The 14,956-nt window shown below is 34.6% G+C and overlaps 2 protein-coding genes across 2 annotated transcripts; one reads left to right on the top strand and one right to left on the bottom strand.

The window, feature by feature from the left end:
• Positions 1-824: 824 nt before the first annotated feature.
• On the top strand, positions 825-4,229 carry LOC127832525 (uncharacterized). The gene is made up of 5 exons (XM_052358037.1): positions 825-926; positions 1,197-1,319; positions 2,146-2,340; positions 2,682-2,771; positions 3,409-4,229. The coding sequence occupies exons 3-5, from the start codon at positions 2,201-2,203 to the stop codon at positions 3,728-3,730; spliced, it is 552 nt and encodes a 183-aa protein (XP_052213997.1). The 5' UTR covers positions 825-926; positions 1,197-1,319; positions 2,146-2,200; the 3' UTR covers positions 3,731-4,229.
• A 2,893-nt stretch (positions 4,230-7,122) lies between these two features.
• Positions 7,123-11,194, bottom strand: LOC127832518 (uncharacterized). The gene is made up of 5 exons (XM_052358025.1): positions 10,876-11,194; positions 10,275-10,392; positions 9,469-9,605; positions 8,702-8,944; positions 7,123-8,107 (listed from the first exon to the last, which is right to left on the bottom strand). The coding sequence occupies exons 1-5, from the start codon at positions 10,882-10,884 to the stop codon at positions 7,838-7,840; spliced, it is 777 nt and encodes a 258-aa protein (XP_052213985.1). The 5' UTR covers positions 10,885-11,194; the 3' UTR covers positions 7,123-7,837.
• Between the last annotated feature and the right edge of the window lie 3,762 nt (positions 11,195-14,956).

Below are 14,956 nucleotides of genomic sequence, written 5' to 3'. Positions count from 1 at the left end.
ACTGACTGACTGACTGACTGACTGACTGACTGACTGACTGACTGACACACAGAGCGCAAACCATAAGTCCCCTCCGGTTTCACCGTTATCTACAGTATGAAGCCGTTTACTGTAGTACAAAATGATCGGGAACAAGTTTCAATTTTGTTTACAATCATTCACAGTTTGGTACGAAAATAATTGAGTACGAGTTTAAATATTGTTAACAATCACAGCGTATCTTAACATACCAAAGAGAGAGAATCTTTTGAATAATCATGTAGAATATACTTAAGAAATATAACCACAACGTTTAATACATGGATAAAGTTTTTGTTTAAATAGTTATAATGAAAAGCCATAGATAGAACTAATCTCAAAGAGAGAGAGGATCTTTGAATAATCATGTAGAATATACTTAAAGCCACTATAAAGGTGACGATCCGTAATTATTTACCGATTTTTAAATATCTTTTCCTTATTTTATTTATAAAGGTTATTAAAAAACAATATATATATGCTATTGGACATTACCATAAAAATATGAGCAATACAACTTGTTTTGAGCTCAAAATACAGTGTCCTCCAAGTCAATCGTGTTTACAAACAATCAGTTTATTTACATCGCTGTTTACTAAATCATGCCGAGCGATTCCGGCCGATTTTCCGGCAATAAATTTTGATTGGTCGGCACAAGACATTGTGTATCACGTGAGCAAGTCAAAGGTGAAGAGGCCAGACATTCAAAACAAAAATGGCGTCAATTGCAAAGAGAAAGCGTACACTATCGATTGAAGAAAAATCGAAACGCAGAAAGGATGCGAAAACATCGTATAGACTAATCTTGGCCGTATTACTATTGGAAGTGAAGTTGTAAGGTGGAGAGACTTTCAAAGGCAGCACAAATTTCGATCGAACGAGGAAACCGCCCGTTTTCTTTTAGATCAGTGAGTAGCCTACGAGTACGAGTACGAATAAAAATAGTGACTAGTGTTGTTTACTTTTCTATTATTCTTGTTTTAGGGGAAGAAATGTTATTTCCATGTATTTGTACGTATAAATTACATATTATTAGATAGTTTGAATATATACAGCGAACAAAGAATAACGATGATAATCTTCCAAACCATTTTGTTGAATACTGTGTGCAATTTTCATTTATTCAATACAACATGTGTTGCAAGAATTTTCATGTTTGTCATAATGTTTGTTTTCAGTATTTCCAGCTGTGGGAAGAAAGTAGAACAGAAAGCTACAACAAGCACTCCATTCAAAACAAGACCATCTGTTTTTGAACCTCCAGTATCTGGAATATCTTCCATTTCCAGTGAAGCAGAGAGGCAAGATAAAACTTACTGAGATTGCTTATGAATCTTAACCCTTTGCATACTGGGAAATTTGTCGTCTGCTAAAATGTTGTCTGCTGAATTTCTAAAATAAGCATTTTCTTCGATTTGTTTTTCAAAGAATACTATCAGAATAGCAAACAGTTTGGATCCAGATGAGACGCCACATTTTGTGGCGTCTCATCTGGATCCAAACTGTTTGCAAAGGCCTTCAGAATTCGGTTCCCGCACTGAAAGAGTTAATTTCCTTGTGAATGTTTGATTGAACAAAAAAGCATGTGCATCAAATCAAGCAGAATAATAAATCATAACTTTTGTTTAACGGTTAATTTTTTTTTATTTAAAGTACATCTCTTTTCTTGCTTTAATTATTTAGATTTTTAAAAATTAATATTTCATTGATTTTTCTTTATTTTAGGAATGGAGCCCGGGCCTATTGAATTGGGAAATGTTTCCTGACTTGGGAAATCATGAGCTTTTTTGATATGTTATAAATTGTCATCTAATTTCCATCTACAATTCAAATGTTTGTTATTTTGCAATTGTATCAGCCATTATTCAATAAAAAAAATGCTCAAAAACAACTCCATATTGGGAATTGTTTACTTCTATGTGGGAAAATTTTCTTCTTTTTGGCCCCTTTTCTGCCCCAATATAAGCCGAAAAAAAACACACAATAAATTTGGATTTTTTTAATTATCAAGATAATAACATCATCAAAAGTTATTTGAAGCTGAAAAGTATACCTTTTAAAGTTTACACTTATAATATAGGAAAATAACTGGACATTAAATGTATTTTTTAAAAATAATTATTTCAGTGTAACAACCATAACTGCCACAGAAGGCAAAAGCTCCTCAGATTATGAGACCACAATGACAGCACCTGGAACTGACATCAGTCATGCCGGTGGTACAGAGGTGATAGGAACTTGTACCACGGTTCCTTCAGTGCGGAAAAAGGGCCATGGAATAACATCCAACCCAAAGTTTGCCTCATTCACAGACCCTTTTAAGTAAGCAAAATGTTATACAGTAAATCATTGTTAAAAAAGTGTTTTTGTGAACAATTATCATAGATAAAAGTTGTTCTTCAAAATGTGTTGCATACCTCATTCGCCTCTGTTTTTTTTTCAAGAAGGCTTGTTACCAGTAACTGGTACTGTATCATGAGTATAAATAATTCTACATATACCAGCTTTCTCAATGAAATGTAAACACATGGTTATCAGAACTATAATTCAGTTCATTATGTTGGATTCATCAACTCGAAATTAATTAAACAAACATGCATTTTGATTTGGATATACGAACAGTGACAGAAAACAAAATTGGAGTGTGTGTCTCTTATTAACAGCCTGTCCATCGATGTCACAAATATTGAGGATGAGGATGAAGATGAAAACGACTCGGACTATGAACCTAGTTTCAGCTTTGAAGCTGTCTTGTAAGTTCTAACAGTTTAGTTTTTGCTGAATATCATATATTGTAGGGAATGATACAATATGTTATATTTAAACAGCCTTTTAAAGGCACACTTAATTAAAACTAAGTGATACATAAAATGAAAAACTGTTTATTGCTTAATGATTACATGTTTAATTACGCTTCTCTGTTGAATAGTTAAATATATTTGCAGAGTACACATATTCAAATCATAAAGCTATTTAGGAGTCAAAATAACATAAATTGTACAGTTTAATCCTCTAATAACCTGTTTAATATATATTCCTTTCATTAATTATTTTTTAAGCTGCATTATGAATTTACAGAGTTGTTTGAAGTGAAAGCAATGCTTCCTGGTTGGCAGACACTTTTCTCAATCAATGTTTAAAATGATATAGACAAACTTTCAAAATAATAAATGAGATTGATTGTGAGATTTTGAAAAACAAATGTATAATAAAGGGAATGTATTTGCCTAATTCAATATTGAGTAAAACCTTAAACATTACATATTTAACAAATGTATACAAACATGTATAATATGTTAGTTATCTTATAGGCTTTTCCTGCAGAACTTAAGTTCTAGATTCGATAAAATGATAAATGAATTTTTAGGTTTAATGCCGATTTTTTTTCAGACCAGATGATGTTAACCAAAACTATGAGGAAGCAGCATTTGAAGAAGAGGCATTTGGAAAAGATGGTTGTGATGATGATGCTGATGCAGAAGAAGAGTCTGCAGATGATGACCCTTGTCCTGGCATTCAAAGGCTAAAGACTGAGGCAGACAGTGTGCACTTGATAGGTTCCGCTGTCTGTTTTGCATATGTCTCGGCAATCTTGTCTCTAGCCCGTATTAAAGTGATGTCCTGTTCAGTGACAGGATGCACAGATCCAACCAATATCTGTGTCACAGATTATTTCATTGGATCAGCGTTGTATCTCAAATGGGTAAGATAAAAATCAATCATGCATTAAAGAAGGATTACAGATATAAAAGGAAAAAAGTCATTGCTAGCTACATGTTGTAAATTTATTACAACCTTCAAAGCTATATGCATCTGTACAGCAAAAAAAGTGAGTCCATGTACCTATTCAGAAATCAGACTTGTTATGCCCCCCCCCCTTCAAATAAGAAGAGATGTATTGTTTTGCACATGTTTGTCCGTTATTTGGTCTGTCCACCAAATGGTTTCCGGATGATAACTCAAGAATGCTTAGGCCTAGGATCATGAAAGTTCATAGGAACATTGATCATTGCTGGCATATGACCCCTATTGATTTTCAGGTCACTAGGTCAAAAGTCAAGGTCACAGTGACCCGAAATAGTAAAATGGTTTCCGGGTGATAACACAAGAACGCTTAGGCCTAGGATCATGAAACTTGATAGGTAGATTGATCAGGACTCGCAGATGATCCCTATTGATTTTCAGGTCACTAGGTCAAAGGTCAAGGTCACGGTGACAAAAAACATATTCACACAATGGCTCTCACTACAACGGAGAGCCCATATGGGGGGCATGCATGTTTTACAAACAGCCCTTGTTAAACTTTGCCATAACTTTTGCAATATTGATGATAGCAACTTGATATTTGGCATGCGTGTCTATCTCATATAGCTGCATATTTCGAGTGGTGAAAGGTCAAGGTCATCCTGCAAGGTCAAAGATCAATGTAGAATATATGGGTGGGGGCATTGTGTTTCACAAACACAGCTCTTGTTGAAATATATAATATTCTCAAGTTTGAAATTTCATTCTTGTTGTTAAAAATCTATTTATCTGAAATCATAAAAAATATTTAGACTTACTTGGATTGCTTGTTCAGGGGAACTTGATTAGGCAGGTATCCATCAATGATTTTTACATGGTTATGGCCATTTTTTAACTTGGACTTTTCATTGTGAACGTTTAAGCCAAGGTCCCTGTCTAGGCAACTTTAAAGTTCTTTGGTTCACATTATGTTATCCACACAAGGGAACACATTTGTCAAGGCTAGGTAACCCTACAATTAATGGTCGCTACTTTTTTTATCTAACACTGGGAAAAGTGAAAGACGCTGGGAGTAGACGGCTGTTTTAAAGTTGGTGGCAACCTTAATTAATTGTTGCTGTAAGGAGTCCCTATTAGTAAGATTGATTTGATGAAATGGTGTCAAATGATGATGTACCTTCAGTGCATTTTTGTGTTTGAGTTAAGGGGTTTCAAGACCAGAGGATAAATTATTTTGTGAATAAGGTTCATTGCGAAAGGCATATGGTATTGGAAGAAGCCAGGGCCAGTCATATCAAACATCCTACAACATTGGCACCATGCGATGCAATTTTTAAAGTGCCATAAATATGTAACCGTTACATTTATAATTACTTTTGTTGCACATTTTCAAATTAGCTGTCAAATATCCTTTATATTTGAAACAAACAGATCAAAATAACTTATATTTTAATATTTCAAAATTCAATCGTAAGTTAACCTTGTAGTACTGTCTTTGATTAGACAGACCCCCAGATTAGCAATAGCTCGGGTGAGTTGTGAATGATATTCATTGGTGTAATGATTTAATATGTTATTAAATATTTCTGCTTGTAATTGACATGATATACAGTAATTATTTTGTTCTAAAAACAACTCCTATTTTATCATTTATGTTAGCCTTTATTGTTGTTGCTTGCTGACTGAATACAGAATTAATTGCAATGTATATTTTGCAACCATTGTCTTTTGGTTTCTGTAGAAATGTGTTTATTTTTTTTACATAATTTCATTCAAAATATAAGTAAAAAAACCGAAGTTCAAACATAGTTACATAGACCATGGATATCAATTAACATTTTGAACACATGAGCCAAACTTTTTGTAAAGATTACAAAATATTTTTTCTAAAAACATTTGAGCGCATCACAAATTTTAGGGGCAAAGGCTACTCAGCTCGAGGTAATATGTATATCCTTGTAGACATTATAAAAAAAATAACATACATGTTACCTTTGTTGTAATTTTGTCAAACATGCTCTTAGCATTGAATCTTAGTATGCAGCGTTCCAAACAAAACTAAATAAAAAAATTACTTTAATAAGTCAGAAGCGATTGCAAAGCAGTTTGATACTTGAATTTTCTGTCTTAAGTTACTGAAATTGCATGTTATTTGTAATGACTGTGCATATATACTTATGTAGTGGTTAACATGTTGATATTCTTACTGCCAATAAAAATAAACAAACTTATTTATATGCTGTTTTTTCATTTAATGCATAAAATACTCTATAACAAATATCATATACATGCATCATATGTGTTGCGTTTGAGAAAACTGGACAAAATGCCTGTGTGTAAAGTGTTGTCCCAGATTAGCCTGTGCAGTCCGCACAGGCTAATCGTGGAAGACACTTTAACCCTAAACAAGATTTTTGGTAATAAAGGACTTCCTTTAAACGAAAAATACCATAAAAGCGGAGTGTTTTTCCAGATTAGCCTATGCCGACTGCACAGGCTAATATGGGACGATACCTTACGCACATGCATTATGCCCAGTTTTCTCAGAATGCGACGCATATATAAATTGTTCTATGCAGAAATGTTTATCAATTACATAAAAGTTAACACAGTTTGAACAAACTGCTAACAATACAACATACGTGGACTTATTCACACAGAAAATAGTGTAACTAATTAAATTACAAACAAGTAAAATGGATATACGAAATAAACAAGGAATGTTTGTGAAACATGTCTTCCCCCTAAAATGTCCATACAGCTGTTATATGTTATGTGTTATAAAATTGAAAGGCTAAAATATGACTTTGACCTCTGAACAGAACTAGTTACATGCAACTTCCATACCAAAGTTGAGATTTATCACTAAGACACACACTTAGACACAATACATATATATATTGAAATTAAAATATGACTTTCACCTTTGGTGTATCAATACAAATGGATACTTTTGTCTTGTCATAAACAAAAATTATACAAAATGTGAAGACGGAAAGTCAAACAGAACTTTGCAATATCACTCATACAAGGGTGTCATATATCATGTCGATAAACACCGTTATACACATTAACAATACAATTTTTCTTGACCTTGAAGGTATTAACGCCAAAATCAATATGGGTCTTATTGATGAATGCAACACCTATACAAATTATGAAGTGGGCCAACAGAACTAATGACCACACTTGGACAAGGCTGTCACAGAAAGTTATTTAAATGAACCTGTGACCTTAACTTATGAGGTATCAATGCCAATATCAGTGTCTTGTTCCAGCGGTATAAAACAACTACACCAAATTCAATAATTAAGTTGCAATAAGAAATTTGGTTTACAACAAAAGAGACTGACCGACGTGAAAGCTTAATGGACCAATTTATTACATAGTTTGCAAGTTTACAATCTTACCAGAGACAGTAAGGCAACTTAAATAAACATAAAATAAAAATACTTTGACTCAGTGCGGGAACCGAATTTTGAAGGCCTTTGCAAACAGTTTAGATACAGATGATATGACACAGAACGTGGCGTCTCATCAGGATCCAAACTGTTTGCTATGCTGATAGTATTCTTTAAAAAAATCAATGAAAATGCTAATTTTAGAAATTCAGCAGACCACATTTTAGCAGACGACAAATTTCCCAGGATGTAAAGGGTTAACATTATAATATTGGGAGACACATTTACAACACAGAAAATTTGTATTAATTTTATAATTTACCAAAAATCACTATTATTAATACTTTATTATATTGTTTTATTCAAAATGATAATGTTTCATAAATAAAAAGTTGATGATTTGTTGTTTTGCAATACATGACAGGGCTTTTTTTCTTGATTTGGGAAAGGGCATGGCCTTCAATTTTGGGGAAATTTTTTTCAACAAAAATGAAAAAGGGGAACACATTTCCCAAAGTAAGCATATTATTTGGGGTAAAACGCATGATTTTTTAAAGAAGTTTCCTTAGGGAAGGGGCCTTTATAAGGCCCTTGTTACAGAAGGAAAACAAGCCCTGCATGACCATAATTCAAGCTGATGCCTTTCAAAGCTGTAGGGTTAATGTCACACCTTTTCAAACAAGACGGGCAGGAACAAAACCCACATAAATTTGGAAGGGGTTAGGGTACTTGTCTCTGATCGCCCAAACACAGCATGATGGAATAACTCTTCTGTTGCCTACTCCAAGCCTTCCATGTGCCCACAGTATATATTGTCTGTAGGCAGCATGTCTGTTGGCCTTGTGCGGGTCCTCTTCATCAGCATCATCCAGCAGAAGAATGTCCCTTCGCTGCAGTCTCGCCAGTCTCAGTACTGCAGGGTCCAGCACAAGAACTGTGAAGTCCTAAATTAACAACTTGACAATTAATTTCAAAATCATTATTGTCTCATGATTTGTAAACATACACACATGCAAGTGTTATTGGTAATTTGTAGCCATTTTTAGCTCATTATTTTTTGAGAAAAAAAATTATGAGCTATTGTCATCACCTGAGCGTTGGCGTCCGGTTAAGTTTTGTGTTTAGGTCCACTTTTATCATATAGAATCAAAGCTTTTGCATTCAACACTGGCTGGCATTTTGACAGAATTATGTGCCCTTTTTATACAAAGAAAATTAAACATTTTGTTAAGTTTTGTTTTTTGGTCCACTTTACTCATAAAGTATCATAGCTATTGCTTTCAGACTTGCAACACTCGCTAACTATCATAAGCGGACTGTACATGACAAGTTTCATAACTCTGGTTGGCATTTGGACGGAATTATTGCCCTTTTTCAACTTAGTAACTTTGAATATTTTGTTAATTCTAAAGTATCAAGGCGATTGCTTTCAAACTTCAAATACTTTCATACTATCATGATCGATCTGTATCTGGCAAGTTGACATAGAGGTCATGTTCTTTTATCATTAAAACCTTTAGATAACATTTGTAACTTACAGGCAGTAGAGAAAAGCAGTGTCTTGGCTCCCTTTCGCAGCATATTCGCTCTGCCTGGGTTGGCATTTCCCTGCATTTTCCACACACACACCAGTCTGGTGACTCAGCACCCTCAGGTGGATGGTATCCACCTTCACCCCTGGCTACTGGCTTATGAAAGTCCAATATAAGACCAGGGTTCTCATCTAGGACCCCCAATATTATTTTCTCAAGCTGTTCTCTTGGCATGGTCTTCATGTCTTCCTAAAGAAAAGAAAAGAAACTGTTAGAAAATAAACAATAATGTTATAAATAGTAATTAAAATTGGAATATCATTTTCAAAACTAGAAATGCGTTCATTGAACACGGATGCCTTGCTGACTGCCATTGGTAGCAGAAATAGACACTTTCCTGATACGCTCCAGACAAAATCCAAGTGCCAGTATTAAAACTTTAAAATGGCACTTACTCAAAGAATACAATGTAGTTATATTATGTTTTTCTTGCACGAAACTTCTCTTTAATAAATTCGTTTACCTTATGATGTGAAAAGTTAATGTAATTTTTCAAGTTATGCTTCAGGCAAACTAAAAGTATACAAATTTACAAAAGGCGAAAGGTAAAAATCTATAAGAGGTATAGTATGTTTCCTTTGCATTGCACTTCTTCTCAGTGATATTTTTCAGTCTAAAAAGTTCATAGACACTATAATTCACAGTTTTTTAGGTTATGCTTATCACAAAACTTGAAGATCAACTGCACATATTATGTGCTAGTTAATACTTACTCGAAATCTGTCTTTCCTTGTTTGAATGACAGAAAGGGCAACTTCATCCCTATTTGGATCAGCTTCCCGAACAGATTTTTTGTCTTTTCGGGAAGCCGGACCTTTGCCCTTTCCTCTGCCCCTTCCTCTGCCACGAGCTGAAACATTTTGTTATATTTAAAAAAAAAATGGATGAACATATTTCTTGATTTTGTGGTGTTTTCTTTTTCGTACCATTTGACATACGACTATGTATGTCCTATGTATTTAAAAATACCTTAAATTTTCTTTGAATTTAAGTTTTCACCTACAAAAAAAACTAAGTTGTATATTAATTATTTTTTTACAAATGATGCATGTAGCAATTATAATTCACTGCTTTTGAATAAAGTTTGAAAAAGTCAAAAGGCATGTGTACAAAATATTTTGTTCACGAATTTCCGTATATGGTGAAAACCAGAAGTCGAAATTACCTGCCATTGCCAAATATAAGGGGTCCAAATGAAAATTCTTAGGGTCAAAACACGAAAGTAATTTTAAATGTGTTCTTTTCTGAATGTTTAATATTTTGTTGTAGCTTATTTGTCATATTCATGGTTAAAAAAATTCAAAAAAGCATTATTTGTAGCAACAAAGATCATTTCTTGTCATTTTGGAAGTAAAATGATGTAAAGCTATTTTTTTGCAGGATTAAAAACGGAAAAAAAACTGCAGTTTACTTGCATCAAAACGCAGGTTTCTGCTTCAGTTGAAATCCCTGTTATTGTCCATAAAATTGACAAAAAGGGACCACCGCCAAGTTTTTTTAAGCAGCTTCCTATATATACCTGGTCGAATTGGGCTCTCTGTGGCACTTGTGCTTGGGGATGCTCTTCTTTGGGAGGCTCTCCTTTTTCCTAGACGCACAGGACTGTCAAAAATGCTGTTTGAGCTTGATGATGACGTCTAAAGTGAATATAGAAAGATAACACATTTTAATAACATTTGAATCAGGTGACCAAACTTTGTGGCACTTGTATTTGTAGAATGCATGCTTCGTCTGACAGCTTTTCTAGTTGTACATGTACATACTTCTTCAAAACAGATATTTAAATGCACCAAATTCATGAAACCATATTTATTAATTACCAACTTGCTCTACTTTACGGGTATATAAACGATTTATACAACCGCTAAATTAGACGATGCCTATGAAGAAGCATTTTTCTAGACATAAGAACAGGGTTTTTTTAATTCATTGTCCGAAAATATATGGACACCGACGTGGAATTGACAGTTGCAATAAGTTTCTTTAAAATTAGTTTGTCTGCAAAGTCGTAATTACAATCAAGGCAAAAGTTAAGTCAAGAAAATGAAACATAAACTAAAGCAAGTATGCGTGATGCAATTCCATGTAAAACAAAATATTGTTACACAAAAATATCTTACCGAACTCATGTTGGCTTTCTTTGTTTACGAGGAAATTGTGTTGTTTGCCCTACGTCATCAATATATGCGTACTTCACGAAAGAAGCCGAGGAAAAGCGGAGATCGCGAAAATGTACGGAAATTGCAAAAATGTAAACATTTCTTCAAATTGTGAAATGGATATATATCTTCCATAACTCTTGACAACGTTGCACCTAAGCTGTGGTATTATCATTTTTTATGCAAGAGTAACTGAAATGCGTTAAAAAATAGACCAGTTTTTATGCATAATAATTGGATTTGCCACCTTATACGAGACTTTAAGAAATATAACCACAACGTTTAATACATGGATACAGTTTTTGTTTAAATAGTTATAATGAATAGCCATAGATAGAACTAATCTCAAAGAGAGAGAGGATCTTTGAATAATCATGTAGAATATACTTAAGAAATATAACCAAAACGTTAAATACATGGATACAGTTTTTGTTTAAATAGTTATAATATATAGCCATAGATAGAACTAATCTCAAAATCGGCGAAAAATTGCTATGTGACGAAAGCAGTTTTCGTTTTATAAATAGAGAATAATAGGTTAGTGTTGATTATAGATCAGGTTTATCATGCGAGGCTTAGAAAACAAAAAGCTAGAGCCTTGGCGAGTGCTTTTTCGTTTTCGTGCCGAGCATGATAAACCTGATCTATAATTAACACTTATCTATTATTCTATGTATCCCACTTTTTATTTTGTAAACCTTTCTATTTAAACAAAATTAGTTTGACTGGATAATTTCGCTGGATTTATGACGTCATTTCGTCGAAATATTGACGTCATTCCCTGCCGTTGATTATAGATGATATTTAATCAATGGGGCTTTAATCAAACGAAATCGCTATAAAAGTGTGATAAAAGGTTATCTTTAACAATACATTGATATTTTATGAAAGCAAATACACTTATTACCAACCGATTTTTAATGAATTAAGTGGGTTGAGGCATAATCTTTATATATCGATGTGTAACCTTTTATATGAAAATAAATGCGAATTGTGGTTCAAGTGAGTGCAGACGAAGTTCAAACCAGTTAAAATTAGCTAAAATGTTGAAAAGTTTAATCGGAATAACGTTAAATTTGGTAAATAAGCGTGTTCCTCGTGGATAACAACCGCAACTTACCCAAATATTTCTCATGCTCACAGGTAAAACTGCTTTCTGAGAGCGAATGGTAAATGCGTCACAAATTCTGACAAGTAAACAGTAGGGTGTCGTTATTCACCTGACGCTGTATGCGCAGTGGTTAGCTCTCCTTAAAAATTTGAGAGTTCGAAATCTACGCCGATGTTCATGAATTCAGCGAATCAATTTTTTAAACAGTTGTATTTATTGATTTGTGAGAATAATAATAACAGTAAGATATTGAAATAATCGGATCAAATAAATTCGCAACTGAACAAACGGTGGCAGAACATGGACAGCATGAGTATTCAAGGGCGATAATTGCATCGCGAAAATATATGTCGCGTGGCAAATTTTTTGAGAGGCATCCTCTATGCATATTGTTTTGTCTAAATTTCCATATGTATGAACGGTCAACGCCCGCTACGCGGGCTTTTGCCCGTATAACAATATACGGTATTCTAACACTTTTCTTATTTCTTCAATCGCGGTTGCCTGTCCCTTTAACAGTAAATTAGCTATAACAAATATTTCAAAAATGAGATTTATTAGTGGTTCAAATTAAGTTCAGATTTGATTGAGTTAGTTCGATGCTATTCCAAGTTCGTGGTGACTTTACAAAAATGAATTAATTGCAAATAATTAACGTTTGGGTATACGGTTCATCAAAACCGTCAATTCTATGCAATCTTGCCTTATATAAACTTTGCTTTTATGTACCGTATTCTTTTATTTGAACATAGCGCGGATTTTCAGTTCGAATAAAAACAATAAATCAACATATGAAAAGTAAGTTGGTTCCTTTTTCCTTGTTCCGTATTCCTTTTCTGAATAAGGAGAAAGGAACAGTTCCTATTTCCTTATTCCAGCTGAACATATTTGATACAGGGTTTTGCAGGAAATAATGCATACAATTTACTCAGAACAAACTTACTCTAATACATTTACTTTATGTATTATGTAACAAATTCATGCTTTTTCTTCGCGCTTGCGTACAACTGGTTTAAACCGAACCGGCATTTCAACTTCGAATGCTCACTTCAAATTCAAATAAATATAAAGCCTATACTATTTTGTTGAATGTATGTAATATCCAACATGCAATTGTGTATATTTTTACATGTTCGTTTTTATTTATAATCCGATTTCATTTTTGCGGCTGAATAAGGAAAAAGGAACCAGTTCATTATAATTCCTTAGGCCAGTATTTTTAAATACAATGATTTTCGGACTCTCTGCCTCTAATTTTTGACGAAATCCCAAACATTAAACAATTAACCTATTTTTTTCCGGATGCCAAAAGCTGGCTTTTAGATACGAAACGGGTTCCGGGTTTTAGAAAATATTCAAATGAGGTATAAATCATTATAATTCACCCAGTTTTAATTACTCGCATCATCCTAATACGCGAATATCCTACATGTTCTGGGATTTACCAAAAACCGCCATGGTATGTTCAAGAACGTAGCAACGCTTACTTCAGCAAAGTCTGCTAATTGCCCAATAATTTTACAACCGTCAAACTAAATCCTGAATGGAATCTATTTGTAAGTAAATACTTTATCATTTCTGTACGATCTTATAAAATTGATAGTATTAAAATGACTAAAAACCATTATGAAATATGTACACGCAATAAGAAAATAACGAAGTTAACAGGTGCCCGAAATGCGAAACCCATTTACGCCTATCAACTTTTAACATTCAATATTTTACGCACAGAAACTGTCATATTAAAAAAAAATACATTTTATTTATTGCTCAATGCAGTTGTAGTGAAGAATTGGTGCATGAAATACGTGCTTTATCGTTATTTTCAATGGGTACGAAATGGGTAAGTTCCGGACTTGTTCGTACCAAAAGGTACAAATATCGCCAAACAATTTCAAGCCATGAATGTCCAAATAGTAAATTAGACATATGAAATAGTTTGTTGTATTTGTTCAGGTTAAAAACAGGCAGCGGTATCTAAAAATCCGCCAAGGACGAACCCAAGCCCGCGCTGAAAAAGAAGGAACGTTTGGCGTAGGGCTAGCTACCCTTCCCTGTTGAAACCTTATTGCTACAGGAACGCCAAACAGGATAACAACAATTCGGTGAACTCTCTGAAAATTTTTGGAAGACCTAGACTATGCCGATGATCTTGCCCATCTCTCCCACACCCAACAACAGATGCAGCAAAAGACAAACATGGTAGCGGATTACACAGCTAGACTGGGCCTCACCATCAACAGAGGGAACAGCAAGGTGTGCAGGGCCATCGCATCTTATCACAGTCCAAGGCGAGGCACAGGAGGAGGTGGACACCTTCACCTATCTCGGCAGCATTCTGGACAATCAGGGAGGAACAGATGCAGATGCCAGAACCCGCATCGGTTAAGCACGAACAACTTCCATCAGCGGAAGAACATCTGGAGATGCAGCGAAATTGGCATCACCACCAAGATTAGGCTCTTCAATACCATCGTGAAGCCACTACTCCTCTATGGAGCAGAGACCTGGAGAACCAATGTCACCACCATAAAGAAAATACAGGTCTTCATCAACACCTGCCTTAGGAAGATCCTAAAGATCCGCTGGCCAGACAAGATCTGCAAAGAAGAATTATGGAGAAGAACAAAGCAGCAGCCAGTTGAAGAACACATCATTCAGAGACGTTTGCGGTGGATAGGCCACATCCTTCGCAAGCCTGCATACAATAGGACAAGGCGATCTCCCACATGGAACCCCCAAGCAAAGAGAAAGAGAGGGCGGCCTAGAAACGCCTGGCGCCGGGACATGGATGCAGATGCTAAGCAGATGTGTAAAACATGGGGGCAGCTCGCCTAGAACCGAAACACCTGGAGGAAGCACGTTGGCGGCCTATGTCCCAGATGGGACAACAGGCAAAGATGGGATGAGATGATGTATCCAAAATGAAAT

This window comes from Dreissena polymorpha, chromosome 1, assembly GCF_020536995.1.
Source record: "Dreissena polymorpha isolate Duluth1 chromosome 1, UMN_Dpol_1.0, whole genome shotgun sequence".
NCBI classification, from domain to species: domain Eukaryota; kingdom Metazoa; phylum Mollusca; class Bivalvia; order Myida; family Dreissenidae; genus Dreissena; species Dreissena polymorpha.
The sequence above is the reverse complement of the archived record's forward strand: the minus strand, read 5'-3'. Positions and strand labels throughout refer to the sequence as shown.